At 40.3% G+C, this 20677-nt stretch overlaps 2 protein-coding genes across 2 annotated transcripts in view; one reads left to right on the top strand and one right to left on the bottom strand.

The window, feature by feature from the left end:
- plekha7b (pleckstrin homology domain containing, family A member 7b) overlaps positions 1-9334 on the bottom strand; it is a 62304-nt gene extending 52970 nt beyond the window's left edge. Inside the window, exons 1-4 of the mRNA XM_034560855.1 lie at positions 9228-9334; positions 8955-9126; positions 8777-8853; positions 8600-8657 (exon numbers count right to left, since the gene is read on the bottom strand). Of these exons, the coding sequence (XP_034416746.1) occupies positions 8600-8657; positions 8777-8853; positions 8955-9037 (218 nt within the window). The 5' untranslated portion in view covers positions 9038-9126; positions 9228-9334. The remainder of the gene's footprint in view (positions 1-8599; positions 8658-8776; positions 8854-8954; positions 9127-9227) is intronic.
- A 4221-nt stretch (positions 9335-13555) lies between these two features.
- On the top strand, positions 13556-20581 carry nucb2a (nucleobindin 2a). Its single transcript, XM_034557855.1, has 13 exons — positions 13556-13758; positions 14134-14274; positions 15261-15368; positions 15665-15797; positions 15910-16013; positions 16630-16815; positions 17077-17167; positions 17270-17328; positions 17407-17499; positions 17651-17740; positions 17845-18015; positions 18154-18214; positions 18296-20581. Exons 1-13 carry the CDS (start codon positions 13735-13737, stop codon positions 18511-18513), a joined length of 1479 nt encoding a protein of 492 aa, XP_034413746.1. The 5' UTR covers positions 13556-13734; the 3' UTR covers positions 18514-20581.
- Positions 20582-20677: the final 96 nt, after the last annotated feature.

Here is a 20677-nt window from a genome sequence, read left to right as displayed (position 1 = left end):
CTGCACTAAAGCAAATTAAATTGGACTGCTTTGAGAAAACTCACACAGCTGTGCAGTCAATGTGTTCAATAAATGCTGCAGTGGGTGAAATTGCCCCAACCACCAGATCTGCTCTCTGTAACAATCGCCAGACGGGGCTCTTCATTTATCTTTGTCACACTCAATATTCAAGTGATGGGAACAGCAATATTCAATCAAGTAATCCCCAATGAGAAACATTTTCCAGAGCGCATTCACTCAATCTGTTGCTGAACATAAGCTTATTGAAGCAAATTCAGACTTAAGATAATATATCTTAAGGAATATATATAGAGTAAAACAATACAAAGCACCTTTATCCTCCTATGATCCGATTATCAGTAAATAAATATTATTAAGCAGATAAATATGTACAGATCTTCAAGTTGCTTCAAGGTGAAAAATAGTTGCGAGTACATAGAACTTGTCTATTTGTCCCTAGAAATATAATTCACTTCCAATCAAGACATGGTACTATTTTCCTCTTCAAACAAGACAGTTTATCACAGGGCACATATAGAGACAGACAACCCGTTCACTCACATTCACACCTACGGACAATTTAGAGCCTCCAATTAACCTGAGCTGCATGCTTTTGGACTGTGGGAGGAAGCCGGAGAACCCGGAGGGAACGCAAAAGAGCACCCTGTTGCTGCAAGGTGACAGCTACCACTACGATGATGACTCACACACACAGACTCACAAGGTGGAGACAATACGGTCGTGTCTGGTAAAACTTTTGACATGCAGGTCATTTAGGTCAGCGGAACAAGTTGGAGACAATAAAAGCTATATTGACATTATTAACACCATATAAAGTTGTTGTGCTGACCTTGTTAGCGGCTCAGTTTCCCACTATGTTCACCAACCAGTCGCTAACTTTGTCTCTAGAGCTGAGCAGATTTCAGAGTTGATCAAATATTCCATGTTGGTTTGTTACTAAGAGTCACAGCATATATTGTAAATATAAAATAACATTTATAATTGACGTTATCCTATAAATAAATAATTCAGATAAAAGAAGTTTCATAGATTCATGTCGATGTGTATGTGAGTTTCAGTAAATGATCAGAAGCAGTGTGATTGTGTAACTAAGTGAAACACTTTGCATGCAGTATCTTAACTTTGGATCCGAATGGATACGTTCACTGAATCTTATCTCTTTCTATCTAAATGCACATGTTCTATGCTTGCTGAAAATCAATGGCATTACACTATTTTGTATATGATTTTCTTGGTGATGTAAGCTTCTCACATATAAATGATGTGTTTTATTGTTCATCATGTTTACATCAAAGAATCCCTTTGACAAAAAAGATGAAATTCAGTAATTCATGAAAATGGTTCTGGTCTGAGATATGCTCTCTAGAAAGGCTTTCTCTTTTCACACCACATCCATCTTCCACCTTTGTGGCTGCTCACTAATCACTTCTCTTCACACACGTGGTGCGATGGGAACAGTGTGGGACCTGCTTCTCTCTGCAGTGGCTGAAGTCGCATTCGGGCTCTGACAGAATGCGGCAGAAAGATCTGTCATCTGAATTCAATCAGAGGGAGGGTACACAAACTCTTCCTCTAGTCCAGACGGGAAGCTGAATTTACTCTGGTGCAGAGCTTCCTTCTTTAACAATATTAAAAGTGTGATAGAAAAAAAAAGAGAGCAAATGTTTAGTTTTTTTCTATATTAATTAGATTTATGTTGCATGCCATTTCCATTTACTCCCGCTGTATATTATCACAGCATGTTATAAATAGATTGTAGTCGCAATTATGTGTGAAAACAATTAATTTACACAAAGCAAAAGACAAAAGTTAAAATTGTTACCAGCAAACCAGCATTACCTTATCTCAATCTCCCTCTCCTCCTCCAAACTGGAGGGCTCCAACTCAGCAACCACCTCTTATTCATAATCAGCCAAGTCAGCCCCCCGGCCAAGGGGCAGGCAGCTGCAGCAGCAGGACCCCATCCCGGCTCGGGCATCTCCCCTGCCCTGTTTCTGCTCTGACTCCTGCTCCAGCTCTGACTGGTCAACCAGCTCAAGCCGTCTGGATGGTAAATGACTCTTTCTAGAAAATGTATCCATCCCACAGAGGACACCTCAGGCCCGCAGCTCTTAATGTATTCATTCATTGCAGGTTTGTGGGTTAAATATTGCCAAGTCCAAACAAGACCTGATGGAAAGATTTCTTTGTATCCGGCAGCACAAACGGCCACTGTACCAGACTCTCAATCTAATCTCTGTTTTCATCGTCTTTATTCAGTCCGCTGCCTTAACCTCCAACTCTATTTGTATGCCCCAACAGATCTATACAGTATATATTGTCACAAGTCTCGTAATAAGTCACCAAATGACAGGGTTTTGACAACACAGCTCTGTTTATAAAACGATGTTGCCTCAGTGCCCAGGTCGCCTCACAAGCACGGAGAGAAGATAGATGCACAAACATAATAGCTGGACACGATTTAAACATGATAACAGGATCTACCGATGATAACAAATGATCAACATAAATCACCAAACAAGAGTGAGAGGACTCGCTACCTCACCAATATCCCATTTGCCATTCCTTGGCATCAAATTCTAATTCTTTGCGGCGTTGGCATGTGCGCTGTTGTCATCTTCACAGGATAAATGGTTCGTGCTTCAATGCGAGGATGTGTGTCGCTGCTCGTTTGTTATCTGGAAATGTTTATGTTCCACGTAGTTTGAATGTGAAATATCATTTTCTACTCACTCAAACAATCATTTTCTTCTAAGAAAGAAGAATAATAATAATGACAATATTTGAGCACTATTTTCTATTTGAGAAAATAAAAGTCAGGTTGCTATTCTATTGACCTTAAAATACATATAGCCTATTTATTCAGTATTTCATGACCGGCGAAGCACACATGGTGCAATGGTGGGGAGAGAAGCAAAACTAATTAAAATAAGGCACCTAGAAGCTTCTATTTTGTCAAAAACTATAACTTTGATGCTGCAATAAGAATGACTAAGGGCCATATATGTTTTGAGTCATTTGATCATTTTCGAATTGTATCAGTACAATTAAATGCATGGTGATGATGAAGAGAATAAACCCTTTGACTACATTCTCCAACCAGCAGGCACCTAAAAGCATAAAGGGAGGAAGTGGAACTTGACAAAGCATGTCCTGCAACATGGCGGGATTGCAGTGCTTTTCAGTCCCCGGTCATAGTAGTGATGTTTTTTTTCATATATCTTTCAAAGATAAGGCTAATATAATCCATCAGGATTTTACCTGTCAAGTATGACAACAACATTTTCGAGCATCTATTTTCAGCTGAAGGTCACTGTCTCAATACACAGCTTGAGGGAAGGAAGAAAAAGGGAGAAAGGGAGAAAGGGAGTCTGCAGAAGTGATGTGTATCTGAGACAGTGTTAGTCTATAATATATCAGTATAATGCTGATAAAATGATGTATAATATATATAAAGTTGGCTCATAACTTCTTTGAGTGCAAAATGATTTATGTCTTACTCATCAAATATATACAAATACATGTGTATGATTTCTGATACGTAGTTCATTGGGCTGAAGTGCATACGTTGTGAAAGTAAATATACAAAGAATCAAATCATAATGCAGCTTGGTTGTTAATTTGAATGTTAACATGCATGTGCTGATCCTGTGCTTATCGGGACTCTCTGGAGTAAACAGAAAGCTGTCAGACAAAAAAAGCTCTTCGAAGACTACAAAGAGGCATCGTGCAAATTTTACAGCCAAAAAGCAGATTCAGTAAAGCCAGGATGTGCCCAGAAAGAAAAACACACAGCTGTAGCTCCCTTGATGACTCGGTGTCCACATCTGTCCTTGCTGTGCTACCCTAGAAACATGGCATACACTTAAGAGTTCTGAAGACACCGCATTAGGAAATGTGGTTCCTACGGTACTCTGTTGATCGATAGAGTCAGCGGGCACGGCTTTGGACTCGGAGTTGCAGGGAAAAGACAACACAGTCTTCAAGGAGGGCCAACGCATGAGCAAGTTTGAGGTCAGACCTGCACACCTGCACTAACTAAATATGTAATTCATATTTGACCACTGGAGCACACATAGAGTAGGAAAGCGGTTGGTGTCATGTGATCTTATTCCCTGAAAAAGTTGCAACAAGATGAACCCAACGACATACCCAGTTTCACCTTCTTGTCTGTAACATACAAGCACCGTTTGAACACGGCACACTCAGATAGCACAATAAGAGTTATAGATTTCTATGTTACTATACATAGAGGACTGCTCTAGGTAAACTGTCAGTGAAGATGAATAGCTGCCTCACTGTTCCTGTCACCCTCACCTCAGCTTTGCTGAAACAAAAGCATCTGCAATGATCCCTCTAGCTCTATCTGATTGGTATTCTGTGATGTGTTTTTTTAATCTTTTTTCTTCAATACTTGAAGAAAGATGTAACCCGACAAAGATTTCTAAACCATGTCCTTTTACATGCACGGTCCTGAGGTTACTTAGCGAATCAAGTTGGTCTCATCTACAACAACCAATGGACGTCTGGCGAATGTCATTGATAACAGATGATGTTTGAAGATTCTGAGAATTGTCCATTTCTAAAAAGGGATCACTGGTGAGATCATGCTAGTTCTTTGCCTCTCTGAAAAAAGAAATAACTGAATCGTCTTCCTGTCTGAGCCCAAAGCAGGACCAGTGGGGAAAACACTTTAAAGCTCATATCCTAAATCCACTGTGGTCAGTTGTCTCACACAGAATGTCCCTGCACATAGAAACACTTTAGAAGTTTGACCTCACTTTAAAAGTGGAAATGTCATGTCCAGAGTACAAGTTTGGATAGTCCTAGAAAGAGAAACAGTATTCCCAAATAGTTCAGGTTAAATAGTTTTTTAGTAGTCAAGGCATTTATTTTTCTTGACAGAGCAACAATGGTGAGCCTAGAATTACACACAAATATCTTCCATTTTAAAATAATCTACAATCTGCAAGGGCAAAGGTCATTTGAAGGGCCTCAGGTGCAATTTTTCTTCCATCTTTTTTTGGCAATGATGTTTTGAACTCAGCGATGAGGTATGGATTCGATGTGTTCACAGAAAAATAAAGCCTCATTAGACAATCTAAAGATAAGGGTGTGTAGAGATACTAAACTTATTGTTTATATCCTATTAAAATGCCTTGCTTCAAAACTCCCAAACCATCCCATGGCTAATTAACTCATACTGTCCTGAAACAGTTCAAAAAAAATGCAAGCACAACATAAAAGCATAACAAGCAGCAGGAGAATGGGAAGATAAACCGCATGAAATATTGATGGTGTTGTCACACCTGACGAGTAAGTGAAGTTGAAACAGAAGCATTTTTTGGTGAGGGTTCTACATCACACACTTCTTCCTGGACTTCCCTCCACAGCATTGTGAGTCCCCTCAACAATGTGAACTGTGTCCTCAACAGGACACCATTGTACCTCAGTGGGGTCATTTTTCCCTCAGGGAGCTATAGAAGTGCACATTTCCTTTGCTCATCGAGTGCCAACGATGTGGTGGAGTGTAAATCTAACTGAACTCTCTGCAGCTTCAACATTATGAGAGCTGCATTATGTTCATGAGAGCTGAAGCCTCCTTCTATTATAACATGAAAAGGAAGCTTTACTTAGTTGAACTGTACATAATTATACAATAAGCATCTCATTGTCACACCATCTTTTGCTGTCAAATTCCTTAGATTCCATCACACGTTTACCTCCACACACAGACCTGTTTCATCTGTGCCATATTATCTTCAGAGAACAGGATGATTTTGGAAGACGATTTCCAAATTGGGTCACTTCCTCTGAGACTTGCCAGAAGTATGACAGCCAGAGACGCTCTACTTCAATCTGTTTCAGATGGCGACAGACTTTGTCCATTAGTTTTGAGAATCTTCTGCTCCAATCTCTAAATTTGTATATATTGATGTGTTATTGTTGCTGTATTAAAAGTAATGTAAGCTACGTAGCTGAAACTATAATTTATCATGAATCCTTCTTAGTTTGTGTTGAGACCCTTTCACTTTGGCACACAACAACAAACATAACATCAGCAACCATTAAAGCAACCATTAATCAGAGAGTTCAGGTCTGCAGGCTGAACTACAGCGAGGTGTAAATGAATGTGAGTTTTGCCCCAGCGGCAGTGTCTGAACAATCCCTCCTTTGTACTCCATCTTAGCTAAAGTCCACCTTCAACACACAACCAAAATACGGACTGTTGTCACGGCAGCAACATGTGGATTTCAGTTTGCCTCAGCTGGAGAAGAGAAGTGGGATGGAGAGCAGTGGTTTATTTCAAAGAGCCTGCCTGTCAAGAGAGTTTCTTATAAAGACAAGAAAGTCGGAGATGAACTTTCATCAGACATAAAGAACCATGATTTGCACCCTGGAGCAGAAAAATAAACTCACCTAAACTGAATGCTAATGCAGGATGTCCCTGTAGTATTAATGGGAATTTCAAAATGCTGAGTTGTAGCCAGTTGAAACACGTGTGATGATGTTAATGGTCTGAAATAGGGCCACAGTCCAAGTTGTCCAAGCTCTTTCCATTTATTTTATGTGATGTCAGGAATAATCCCATTGAGCTACAGCCATCTTCACTGCCTTCAGTGTTTTAGGTTTGCCAGCTAACATCAATAACCAAAGCATATTTTGCACCAAAGCTGTTCACATATTCCTAGAGAGAAGGTTTTTAATCCAAACTAACTCTCAGACCAAAGTAACACATGAACTAGGTCTGTGTGTCCACTCTTATAGCATAGATAGCTGGGTGCTGCTCGGTTAGCCAGGTTAAGATTAACACCAGCGACAATTCCTGTAATTACCCTGTAGACACATGGGACACATGCAGAAACCTGGAATCATCCAGGTCTGCAATAAATACATTTTTTAAAAACAGAGATGAACTTCTTCTGACAAAATGACAGTACTCCATCACCAGAAAATTATAACAGAAATCCCCATTGAGTTGTAATGGAAAAGTTGAGCTCATAACAAGCTCTACAGCTGTCAGCTGTTTCTTTAAAGTATAGCTATGAACATACATGTAACCCTGCTTTCAAAAAACAAGTGTTTATCTACTCTGGCAAACACACAATGATTTGACTTTTATTCATGCACCAAGCAAACGCAGACATATGTCAACTGTGCTCAAGATATGCTGAATGGTGCAAGAGGACAGTCTTGGTGTGTTCTTGTCCACTGTTTTACTCCTAATAAATCCCCCCCCCCCCCAACACAAAAACAATTAGTCAACTGATTTCATATTATTTTACGTTTAAGGCGTTAATCATATATCACACAACATTACTGTTGTTGCATTGTTCTTGCTACAAAAGAAAAGCGAGTGAGCGAGAGAAACACACAAAACTGCCTTTATTCTACACACAATAGCCTATAAGTGTCAGCAACAACAAATGTGTTAGTTGAAACTGTTTTATATCTTTGGATGTTAGAATGTCTTTCAAAGTGACTATTGAATGCACCAGCATCCATTTGTTTGGCTCAAATATTAGAGTATATATTATAGTATATAATATTATATTTTATTACACTGTTGTTATACTCATTGTAGCAGGCATTGCCAACATGAAAAAAAGTATTTGTAATGTAAAGACCTCTTATTAGTAACGACCATCCTGAGAAAGACTGTTATGGTATGGGGACATAAAACCTTCCCATACAGCCGCTGTGTGTGGAACAAATGGGGCAAACTAAAAGGGCCACAACAGGATGATGGCTACTAGAACTACAAACCCTTAAAGAAGCTGCGGTGGGAGGAGTCATTGCAATTCACAATGGTCCAGCTCTGAAGGAGAATTTAACGTAACAGATGTGCTGATGTGGTAGTGATGGCGTGGGAGCCTTTTTTAGCTGATTTTCAAGCCTGAATCCTGCCATTTGAATTTGTGAAGGACGTGTGAAGAAATCTGACACACGAAACAACTTCACGCTGCAGCGGTCTGTGACTTTGTAAATCCCGTCCTCCCTGCTTCAATAACGTAATCATGCCATACATCTCTGTCACCACATGGTCACACCCCTCTCCTGCAACCCTTACAGTCTCTCTATCACACACACACACACACACACACACACACACACACACACACACACACACACTGATGCTGTGCATCTATCTAATGGAGTACAGGTCCCGCATGGAGGATGTGAGGAGAATTTTAATAACCCTCTTCCTGTCCAGGCACTGCCACTATCCATTAACAATGCAGGCAGAGATAATTGCTCTCACCTCTCCGATGGGACCCCCTGTGTGTTAATGCTTATGCTGATATGTTTCTGTGTCACTTGTCATGCACGTTGCACACATGTGTTTTTTTAATCTCAAATATTGTGTTAACAGCACAGCCGTTTAAGTTGAACTCAAGTATGTTTCCAAACGTGTCAGAGCAGCACGGTGACAGGAAGGAAACGTGTGGAATAGAGAGGCATACACACACACACACACACACACACACACACACACACACACAGCTCGTTGAAAACGGAACAACCAGCGTATGGGATCAAATGTTGCAGCGAAACAATGCTCTCGCGAGCCACTCACTTGATGAAGTAGCTGGCTCCTTCGTCCGTGAAGCCCTCTTCCCATCCTCTTGGCAAATCTGTAACACGAACAAAAAACACACTGACCGATCCGCCACAGACAGAAGACACATTGCAGCAAGAAGAAGGGGGGGAAAGTGTCCTTGGTGTCCCACAAATCGGATAGTTTGTCGCGTACCTGACCGTATCATGTGCCCCGAGTTAACAGGTTCGCCCGTGTGTGGATGTAGCCAAGTAGTGCTATGAGTTTTATCACTGCAAGAAGGAGACACCTGTTACTGAGCGATAATAAAACAAATAAACAGCTTAGTAATGCTTAGTAAAGTACTACGCGATACATAGTTGAACCCGCTCACTTAATAAAGAAGACCCGGCCGTCTCTGCAAACTCCATACGACCAGTGGTCAGGTAGGGTGTCCCGTCCGAGAGGTGCCGCCATGATCTCTCTTCTCCGGCTCGGCTCGTCCCCCCCTCTCGCTCTCTCTCCGCAGACTTTTCCAGAGAACCAAGATCAAACCACCGCTAGGGCTGCATAGTTTTTTTTTTAAAGGGGAAGAATACCAAACTCGTCAACAGACCACATCCACGTTTTTTGTTTTATGTCATTTGATTTGAAGAAAAGTGTTTACCAGTTCCCACAAGTAGCAGCCTGGGGACGTCACATAGCTGAAACAAAGCTCTACAAATAAGAAGGGAAGCCCACTGCGGAGAAAAAGCAGGGTGTAGCCCCCGAGGCTGTATCTAGCCCCCCAGGGTGTAGCCCCCCCTCAGGGTGTAGCAGAAGTGCACTGTGTTAAAGCTGGAACATTATGACCGGGACATGGACAATGGTGTTTGGCACATAGACCTGCCTCGGCCAAGTCTTTTAAGAGATATTAAAGGACTACAAGAATTCCTCAAAATAAACGTTTTTTTATTATTATTATTATTAAGAGACAAGTGGCAGATGATTAATGCAGATTTAATACAAGTTGGATCAAAACAGTTAGTGACTACATGTACACTTCAACAGAATGTATACATATATATATATATATATATATATATATATAAAAGTAAACCCTATATGTGCATGCTTACTGTAGTACTGCATGAAGACAAAACAATGAGACGAACTCTGTGTGTGTGTGTGTGTGTGTGTGTGTGTGTGTGTGTGTGTGTGTGTGTGTGTGTGTGTGTGTGTGTGTGTGTGCGTGTGCGTGTGCGTGTGCGTGTGTGTGTGCGTGTGCGTGTGGGTGTGCGTGTGTGTGTGTAAACAGACATGGCGGAGCATATGACTGAATGAATGTATGTCCACGCGTGGAAGCTTTAGATACAGTGTGTCAGCCTCACATCACCTTCACTGCAGTCACGCTTTGAGGACAGAGAGCCTTCCTGACCATGACACATTACAATAATGCTTACGCTGCATCAAACAGACCTGCCCAACTTACCAATGCTGCCCATACATAACACTTGGGCTGCGTGAGGGCAGGCAATGGTCAAAGTCACAGTAGTGTTGGCACAGGAGTTATTTTGCTGAGCATCAAGAGACAAGCAGCAAGGTGTCATGCTCTCTTATGTAACTGCATTATCATTATTATGATGTAACATCACATGCTTAAACTAGGGGAAAGGAACATATATCCCAATAAACTTGTCAAAAAATCATAGAGAGACATGCAGAAATAACCTCCCCTTATGATTCCTGTGTGGTGTAGATGACAGTAATCTCCATGTGCCCTTTGTAAAAGGAAATAATACGGTATGGGGTGCACATAAGCGAGCAGAGAGCATCTGTCAACTTTATACATATTTGATCTGTGACTCCCTTTTGGGGATGCTTTGTTGAAACATTCTCCAGTGGTTTAAGGCACTGTTCTTCAAAGACAGCAAGAGATAATACGTTTCCTCTAAAACAAAATAATTAAAAAAAGAAAAGTATAGTGCAGCTGCTGTGTAGAAACCAATTCACTGTAAACCTTCTTCTCGTTGCCTGAGAGAGAAGTCAAAGAACAAAATTAACTGACCGGCTATTATATGGTTTTAACCTTACAAATGGAGTTACTGTTCGTATAGGACACATAATAGGAAATAAATGATCAAGTAAATGAGATCTCCAGTTTGTGGGGAATTAAATTGAAAAACTGAGTGTGGAAACATAACAAATGCACATGCTTACTTTTGAGCCACAAGTCGGCACTGAATAGCTTGATGATATGAATCATTTACTTTGAAAACCTAAGGAACACGTGTAAAACAGCACCCTCCATCATCATCAGTATATGCCAAGGAGTATTTAATCACCGAAACACTTGTGCTGTATTTTGTTTTTGTTTTTCTTCCTTTTAATTTCACCCTCATGTTCTGGTCTCACTATGTTTTACCTTCAAGGGAAAAATCTAAATATGGTAATCATAAATATACTGTACTACATTGGTCACAAAATGAGAGCAGTACCACCCAATTGGAACAGATCTGAAGAAGAAACTGAGATTCAAATCTGCAACAAGCATACATACTGTCTGCATTCATCAATAATACAACTGTATTATTGATTAGTGCTGTTCTGATATAACTTTTTGTGTATTCTTCTACCAGTCTGCAAAATGAAGCAGAGTCGCTGGATCATCATCCATACTGCAGTGTAATCATCCACTATCCCCACTCAATTGCTGGTATTTGACCTTGCTATGATTTATCATCATCTCCACGACACACACACACACACACATGCACGCACACACACATATACATACTAATTCATACACAAATGCACACATAATTGATGCGCAGTCCAGTGCAGCTCTGCAGCATGGTCTCTATTGCTGCTGCTGATTCCTGCTTCTCGGCTGCCAGAGGCTCACAATGCAGCAAGGTGACTCAATGTTATTGTCTTCTCCTCAGAGAGCCTCCTCCCGCTGAATCACAGCTTACTAAAGGTGCTGAGCAGAACATGTAATAATGATCTTATTCTTTTCTGACTTTCAGCTCTTCAGCTCAGAGTAGTTTGATTCTTAATCTATCTGGCAGATGCCAACATAGGAAATGAATAACATCTTTTGACAAATGCATTTTTTCAAATTATGCCTTAATTTCAGCAGGATAAGGGATATAAATGAGTGTGTATAGGTGACTCAAAGTGCCTGAATTATTACCTACACATTGTGTAAGGTACTATTTATATACTAGTATCCTCTTTATTATGCAGCACATTTAATCATGGTATTTGTGGATTAAACAAAAGTGCTGATCTTCACCATCTGCTCTAGCTTTCTTTTGACTTTTTATGTTAGTTATAAACCCATAACAATGATGAATTGCCTTCCAGCTCATTGAACTATTACACTGACATCTACAGGGCAGGCATGTCATATGTACTTATAAGTAAAGCAATTTAGATAAAAATGACATTCATTGTCCACTAGTTTAATGGGGATTAGTTCTAGCAGATAAAGTTCCAGCACAAAGCACCTGGGCAACAGATGTATGGCCTCTATCCGAGCTGGTCTGAGAAGCCATTGAAAGAAGGGGGTAACGTTAATATGGATTTTAATTTTAACACAGTTTAAATCTTTTTTTTAATCTGTTATTGTTAGTGCTAAAACTCAATAAACAGAACAACTGCTGCTGTTGCGAAGCTACCAAGGACCAAAGCTTCTAGTTCATTTTATCATGCACTCCTTATCGACTGTAGCTCCCAGCACATTTGACCAGTTAAGCCATCATGGACATCCAGTTCTACATGGCTATGAACATACTAGAAAAAATGGAACACAGTCAATGCAGAACAATAGCGCCGTCTGTTGGAGAGATGGGGATTATACGTGTGTGTATAATTTGGTATATAACGTAGACTAGATTATATGATTCTGCACAGAACCTCTGTGACCGCAGGAGCAGTCTGGACAAGGATACCTGGACATGTGGACAGGAGGAGCTGAGGAGGAGCAGCTCAGTGAAAAGTAGACAGTCCTCTCAACCTGCTGAACCACAGCACACTTCCAATTCAATTGATTATTTACAATGTTTTTCTACCTTTACAAGAAGTGAAGGTAAACAACTTTACGTCTCTGTTGTGTCAAAATGTTGATTGCAGTCAAAGTTATTCACTCAATAAAACTCACCCAACCCATCTTGGCTCGTCTTCCCACTGCGCCAACAACCAGAAACCTCGGTGTGGTCTAAATAAATCCTTCTTTTACTGAGTACAATTTGAAAATATGCCGGTTCCACTGTTTTGCCCTGCTGTAGCCAAATCCCCCAACATCTAAATTGTATATCTTTCCCTCTGCAGCTGCAATCTCGAGCAGCCTTTCTCCAGCTGAATATCTGAGTAAGCCAAAGCACTGTATAATATATACTGTAAAAATCCTCGTCCATACAATATATATATTTAATATTCATGCATGACATATGATTATATGCTTATCTCGTAACAATTAGCTCCACATTTACTAGCTGCAACATCTAAATACGGCAAACACATTAATGCATCAGCAATAACAATCCACTATTATGTACAATAATACTAACAGCGTTCACTCTTTTACTTTTAATACTTCATGAAAATGTTTCTGGTTTTACTTATTTGCTTCTACTTAAGTCACTTTTTGAAAGTAAGGCTTATACTTAGATTATAATAGAGTTAGACACTGTGGGATTATTATTTCCACTTCAGGCCTTTTCCACCACTTGTACAGTAAAATGGTTGTGGACGTATTGTATGCCCTACCTACTTCAGTGAAGTCAATTTAATAGTAATTCTATTTTTCACAAATTAAATAATAAACAAGACAGCTTTAATTACATAGTAGTCTGCACTCTACTCAGGATAAAAATCAGTAAATAAATCACGTTATCAGAAAATTGCCAGCATCACTGACTTGAGGCACGTGTGTTTCGTCCGTGACTTCATTCTCTCACATTGTTGTTATTGATCAGAAACCCAAAGTAACCGCCCACCCGCTCGCTCGTCACACATCAAGCTCGCCACGTACGTTTCACTGCAACCGAACTTGCTATTCTGCTTGACGGACAGCTGAACTAACCACTGCGGTCGACGCTCTTACGCAAACAACCTAATTTGCTGCCTAGCGAGCTAGCTGGCTGCCGACAGAGCTCCCAGGAGGAAGTAACGGGAGGAAAGCAGAGCAGATGAAGTCCAGGATTCATAATAAAGTGAGTATGAGGGTGACGCATATCTACGGTGCTATTTAGTGAAGCGTTTAACATTACGTACAGCAACACGGACCGACTGAACCTACACACGAGGAGCGGAGCCGCTTGAGTCATTACCGTTAGCCATATCTGTCAGTGGCAGCGCTACAGCTAACACCAACAGCTTGCTCTGGAGGTTCGTAGCGACCCAGTAATGTGCAACTTAAGCAGGCTGCACGAGCTATTTGTATGAGGGTAAATGAGGAAGCTGGCTACCCCGCGGCCCGTGTATACCCAGGGACACGGTGACTGGTTATGCCACACGGTATCATTTAAATAACGGCGTCATATACAGACAGCTGATCCACTTCTCGCCTTAATTGTTCTCATGTCCAGATGTGTTGGAGCCGGGCCCTTCACACCGGCTGGCTTCTGCTGCTGGTCCAGCTGCTTTGCTCGGAGGCCGTGCCCATCAGTATGGATAAGACAAAAGTCCAGGAGCCAGAGAAAAAAACAGAAGAGCCTCCAGCTAGTGTGGTGAGAAGACACAAATACATTACGCATTATAATTCCTGCTAGTTTGTGTTACAACCATAGTTGGTAGCCCTTCAATGTAATGTAACCTTTTTTAATTAACCACAAATCCCAAATCTACAATGTGTGTTTGTGTGTATATATTTATTTAATTATATATATATATATATATATATATATATATATATGTATGTATGTATGTGTGTGTGTGTGTGTGTGTGTGTGTGTGTGTGTGTGTGTGTGTGTGTGTGTGTGTGTGTGTGTGTGTGTGTGTGTGTGTGTGTATGTATGTATATAAAAACAAAGTGTGTGTGTGTTTAGCTTCAAGTGATCATGAAGATTCAAGAAAGTATGTAGGCTTTGGCAACTTGGAGTAAGAAATAATTACAGCTTCAATTTGCAGCTGGGATATGCTATGCCGTTAGGTCGCTGTTATCAACTGCTTCATGGACAATAAACAAGGGAGAGCATGATAACAGCATCCCGACTAACTTATGTCTCATTGTGCTGCAATTACATGACCTCAATCAGGCACTCTACTCAAAACTCATGATCGCACAAATCAACAGCTCCAGATGTTGTAGCTTTGTGCGTGCACAGACTGGAGTCTCTGATTTCTGGCTCAAGATGAGATTTTCCATGTTCAACATTGACATACTGACTTAACAGAGCTTAAACAAATATCTTGTTGAATCTGTCTTCAGGTGGGAATGCATGCAAATGCATTCTTTTTTATTGGAGAATTAAGTAAGTGGTCTTTAAACCCCAAATAGCTGCATCATATGATAATTTACAGAAGGTAGTAATACATTTTATAGACATTAATGACAACTTGTTTTCTCTAAGTCAAATATCTAGGCAGGTCAGCAGACGCATATCCTTCAGTACACCAAACCTCTCAAAGAAGTTATGATCATTGTAGGATTACTTGGTGTGTCATCTGTAATATTTAACATTTAAGGGTACATTTGATTTGTTCCATTTAATAGGACACAGGACTCCACTACGACCGCTACCTCAGGGAAGTCATTGATTTTCTAGAGAAAGATCAGCACTTCAGAGAAAAGCTCCACAATACAGACATGGAAGACATCAAGGTATCCTACTTTTCTCTTGTTTATTTTAATCAGCATGGCAGGATGTTTCCACCAACCCTCTGTAAACTACGAGTGTATCATTACTCATTACTAAATGATGGGCTTTTACATGGTCCAGTAATGTGATATGTACCAATAGGTTTTTGGGGGGAATTCTGGTCCACTGAACCATTCATTTCAAGTTGAAAGAATCTTTTGAATAAAATGTTTAATTAATCTATTCATTACATATACTGCTATAACCCCATGTGTTAAATAACACTAGTTGTAAACAAATGAATTCCTGTATAATGCAGCAAGGTAAGCTGGCCAAAGAGCTGGACTTTGTCAGCCACCATGTCAGAACCAAACTGGATGAGTTGAAGAGGCAGGAGGTAAGCCGACTCCGAACTCTGATTAAGGCCAAGCAAGACCTTGAAGGAGGGAATGGTATGTTGTGCAACACAATTTATATTTTGCTACGACTTGAATAGTACATTCTAGGTAAATTGAACGATATGTAACTGTATATGTTCTATGTCATTGATTACTCCCTGGATAGATATCGCAGTTGACCACCAGGCTCTGCTGAAACAGTTTGAGTACTTAAACCACATGAACCCTCATACATTTGAAGTGGATGACCTGGATCGGCTCATTAAATCGGTAAATGTTGTTACTACCTCATGCCACAACATCTTTTAATTCAAGACACGTACAAACAATTTCCCTTATTTTAACTTTTTAAGGGAAGTAATAGACAGGTGGAAAGTACCCACTTTACAGAAATGTTGTTCTGCAGTAGAGAAGTTAAAACAAGACCGCACATAGCTACTTTATTTATAAGCCACCAATAATGGCAAAAGAATGACCATGTGTTACGCGGATTGTAAACAGCTTAACATTGTTAACACCCAGGAAAGAAAGACAGGCAGTTGGAGGTGTAGAGAACAGCCGGTCATTATGGGAAGCTGGTCTACCTCTGCAACTGCTTTTCTTCATTTGTACAATTTAGTTTTTACTTTGGAATTCTTAACAAGTTGGTTTTCATACCTCATTGAATCAACAGACAATAATGCAGCCTGAGAGCGGTTAAAGCTTTCAGAAGTCTCAGTAAACGGTACTGTAACATGCAGTTTAATAAATGAGCTGTTCAGTTTCCAGATGGGCTAACAACGTGGAAAAATGGAAATGCCCAATAAATATTAAGACTTTTCACTATATTAACTGATTATGATATATTAACCCCCCCCACCACCACCACCACCACCCACGTATTAAGGCCACTAAAGATCTGGAAAATTTTGACAAAGAGAGACACGAGGAGTTCAAGAAGTATGAAATGCTGAAAGAGCATGACCGACAAGAACATCTGAAAACACTGGACGAGGACGAAAGAAGAAAAGAGGAGGAGCACTTTGAGGAGATGAAGAAGAAACATGCTGACCACCCGAAAGTCAACCACCCGGTAAGTCTGATTCAGTTGCACCCACTGACAGGTGACAACCTGACACACCCAGACATGATGCGTTTGGTTTCAGCCAATGACGAGTAACTGTCCCATTTCATAATGCAATGTTAAGTCCAGATTTTAGGAGTTTATTTTCTGCAAACTGTACATATGGTAGGTTTTATGTCCAGCATTGATGTGAGTCATCTACCAGGATTTTGAAATGCGTTGTTATTTATACAGTTGTATTTCAAATGTGATTTTGCATCCATGTTGCAGGGTAGCCAGAATCAACTGAAAGAGGTGTGGGAGGAAGGGGATGGCCTGGACCCTGAAGATTTTGACCCCAAGACCTTTTTCAACCTGCACGGTAAGACCTTAACTGGACTGGAAGGAGGATTGCCATTGATTCAGAGCTACATAATCTGTACTGTATTTTATGGTATTTGTTCTTTCTTTCTTAATAATGAAGATACCAATGGAGATGGCTTTTTTGATGATCAGGAACTGGAGGCACTGTTCACCAAAGAGGTAACGCCATGGCATCAGGAAATTTTAAATGTTTCAGTGAATGATCTTTGTACTGACAGGTGGTCTCTCTGATTTTAGCTCGAAAAAATCTATGACCCCACCAATGAAGAGGATGATATGGTGGAGATGGAGGAAGAGAGGCTACGTATGAGAGAGCATGTTATGAATGAGGTACAGCAAGTTGCAAACAGTTACAGTTTCATGAAACAGTTTTTTGCATATCTATTTAAATAGAGCCTCTTTTCCGTTATCTATTGCGTTAACTCTGTCAATAAATAATAGCGTCTGTGATTTATTTCTTTGCTGCCCTCTCCCTTTATAGGTGGATTCTAACAAAGACAGGCTCGTCTCTTTAGACGAGTTTCTGGTTGCTACAAAGAAAAAAGAATTCTTGGAACCAGACAGCTGGGAGGTGACACACAATCAATTCATCATATCAACAGTATTGTAATCTTAAAACCATTTTGTTGAAAGCATCAGGACTAAAATATATTGTGTCCTCTATGTGCTCCTCAGACCCTGGAGCAGAACCAGGCTTACACGGACGAGGAGATGAGAGAATTTGAGGAGCATCTTGTGCAGCAGGAACAGGACCTCAACCAAAAAGCTGTTGACCTCCAGAAACAGAGAGAAGAGCTGGAGAGACAGCAGGAGCAGCTTAATTCACAAAAAATAGAGCTGCAGCAGGTAAGGAGTGTTACATTCATTTGAAATATATATCTATATTTCTGTAAAGGCTTCACCAGAAGAAGAAAACTTAGAATTACCCTGATTTTCCACAGTACTGTGCACTCGCCAGTTAACCTTGTATGAAACTCGTTACAGGCAGTCGAGCATATGGAAAGGCTGAAGTCACAGAATGTAGAACCCCCTCCCGAGGTTCACGGTGAGTTTCGTTCGCGCATTTAGTTTTTTTTAAATTTTGCTGGTTGACCTCTGAAAACGTAAAACTCTTTCTCTGTTACAGTTGAAGGGAATGCCATCCCAGAGATGCACGCATTTGACAACCAGTTGCATCCTGAACAAGAGGACAAACCTCAGGAGCATGAACCTGCACACTATACACCTCAGGAACACCATGAACAACAACATGAAGACCTGGCCCAGCAAGGTCTCCCCCAGACACACCAGAATCTGCCACCAGGCCACCAAGAAGCTGCACCAGTGCACCATAACCTGCCATAGCTATGGTGTCACAACTTGAACCTCTGCAAGCAGACTTTTGCAGCACCTCCACTCCAGCGTGCAGAGGAGCAGTTCCTCCCGAGTATTAGGCCTCGTAAACCAGCATGACTTAGGAGTTTGGAGGGCATTTGAGATGATTAAGAGCAGCACAAAAGGAATCCCTGCTCAATGACACCAGTGTTTGATAATAACTGTAATCTTTCAGATTACATAATGGAATTACAATAATAAAATGACCAACCAAGGACATACATCTTAAAATGTGCATTTATGACATTTTTAAGGAGTGTTTGATTACATGAGAAAATATCAAACATTTTTGGTAATACAATTATACAAAAATATAATTTTGGTGAGTTTTTTTTTACTTGTTGTTCAAAGTACAGAAACTCTAACAATGAAGAGGATAAAGTGTAAAAAGTCATTTAAATTTGGTCATTTTGAATTTGATATACTGACTTGACTATCAAGAAACCCCCAAACATCTCGATTAGTTTACATGTGGGCTGTATCAGAGATTTGACAAGATTAGTGCAAGCAACATTTTTTTAAAGATTTTCTATTCTAGCATTTAAAAGCCTACAGAAGCAAAAGAGTCACTATAACAGTTTTAACCAATATGCAGCATCTTAATGTCTTAATCAGAATTATTTAATTCAAGACCTTTTGATTATGTAAACAAGCTGTCACCTCTTTCTAGAAATGTATTTTATTTCCATTATCTCAACCTGCCACCGTCACAAACTAGTCCCATCTTTCAATCACAAACACCCTCATGAAGCCAGACGACTCCGAGTCCTTACATTGTCAAGACTTCCCTTTTGCTACTCTCGTCACGTTGATTCTGGTTGCTTTCATAACCTGTCAACGGTTTGCCTACCTTGAAACAGCTCTCGCGTGTGTGTGTGTGTGTGTGTGTGTGTGTGTGTGTGTGTGTGTGTGTGTGTGTGTGTGTGTGTGTGTGTGTGTGTGTGTGTGTGTGTGTGTGTGTGTGTGTGTGTGTGTGTGTGTGTGTGTGTGTGTGTGTGTGTGTGTGTGTGTGTGTGTGTGTGTGTGTGTGTGTGTGTGTGTGTGTGTGTGTGTGTGTGTTCAATTTTCTCAACTGATGAAAATGCGTCCTCTGCCTAAGAATACATCTGGTACAGGTCTCCTGGCCACACTGCAGCTGCTCTCCACTGACTTTGATGTCAAAAAAAAATAAAGGTGCTAGGTTCTTTAAATAAAGATAGGTGTGGAACATCTCTCCATTCAACACATGTTTCCCCTACTTTATTACAGCCCAAACTCCTGCACATGCTTGCACTGGAGATTTAGGTTTTAGGCTATTTCCAGTATGGACCTCTGAAATAATACATTTGCTTTGCTACACTTCATAGCACGATGGGCACTTCAAATCTGCTCTATTGTTTGTACACACAATGTGTATGTTTATACATGAGTCGATTGTGATTTTGAATTGGTTTTTAAACACTTTTGCTGAGTGCAGGATTGTATTCCTGTGTTTTTCATCTTCTTTGGAGCAAGTGCTGGATTTGGTCAATGTGTTAATTTTAAGATGTTATCTGAAAAAGTGCTGATTCGGGAGAGTGAGAACAGTCTGATATTACCATTGTCTGATTATTATATTGTCTGAGTGATATCATGAAAAATGCATTCAGTTCAGTGTATTCGGCACCAAATGTGCATTACATGGTCCTTATTTGACAAAGGCATGGCATATCTTCCCCACAAATTACTAGTTTGGTATAATTTTTGTGCTCATGTAATGTTGTGGTTTCTTCTAGCTGGCAGACTGGCCATGGCAATCAGGTGTTTACCTATTGGCCACTTTTTACTGATGGCAGCTTCATTTGTATCCACTGCGATAACGTCTGCCATATTGGGAATGTACTTTTTACAAAACCCAGATATGGAATACGATTTGTCTAGTTCCTTGAGACAATACAGCATCATAATTTGCACCAAATACAGATTGTGTTTTACGATTGCTTGCTGCTGGATTAAATGGTAATGTTGGCAATACTGTACACCACCTCAGTTCAAATAAAACATGACCGTTCTGTTTGTTTACCATATTTCATCACTCTCCTACAGAACAATGTTCAGCAATGGTTAAGTATGGATAATCTATACTTACAAAACATTAACTAAAGCAATAACACCT

The sequence above is a fragment of the Cyclopterus lumpus genome, chromosome 3, assembly GCF_009769545.1.
Source record: "Cyclopterus lumpus isolate fCycLum1 chromosome 3, fCycLum1.pri, whole genome shotgun sequence".
NCBI lineage: Eukaryota > Metazoa > Chordata > Actinopteri > Perciformes > Cyclopteridae > Cyclopterus > Cyclopterus lumpus.
The sequence above is the reverse complement of the archived record's forward strand: the minus strand, read 5'-3'. Positions and strand labels throughout refer to the sequence as shown.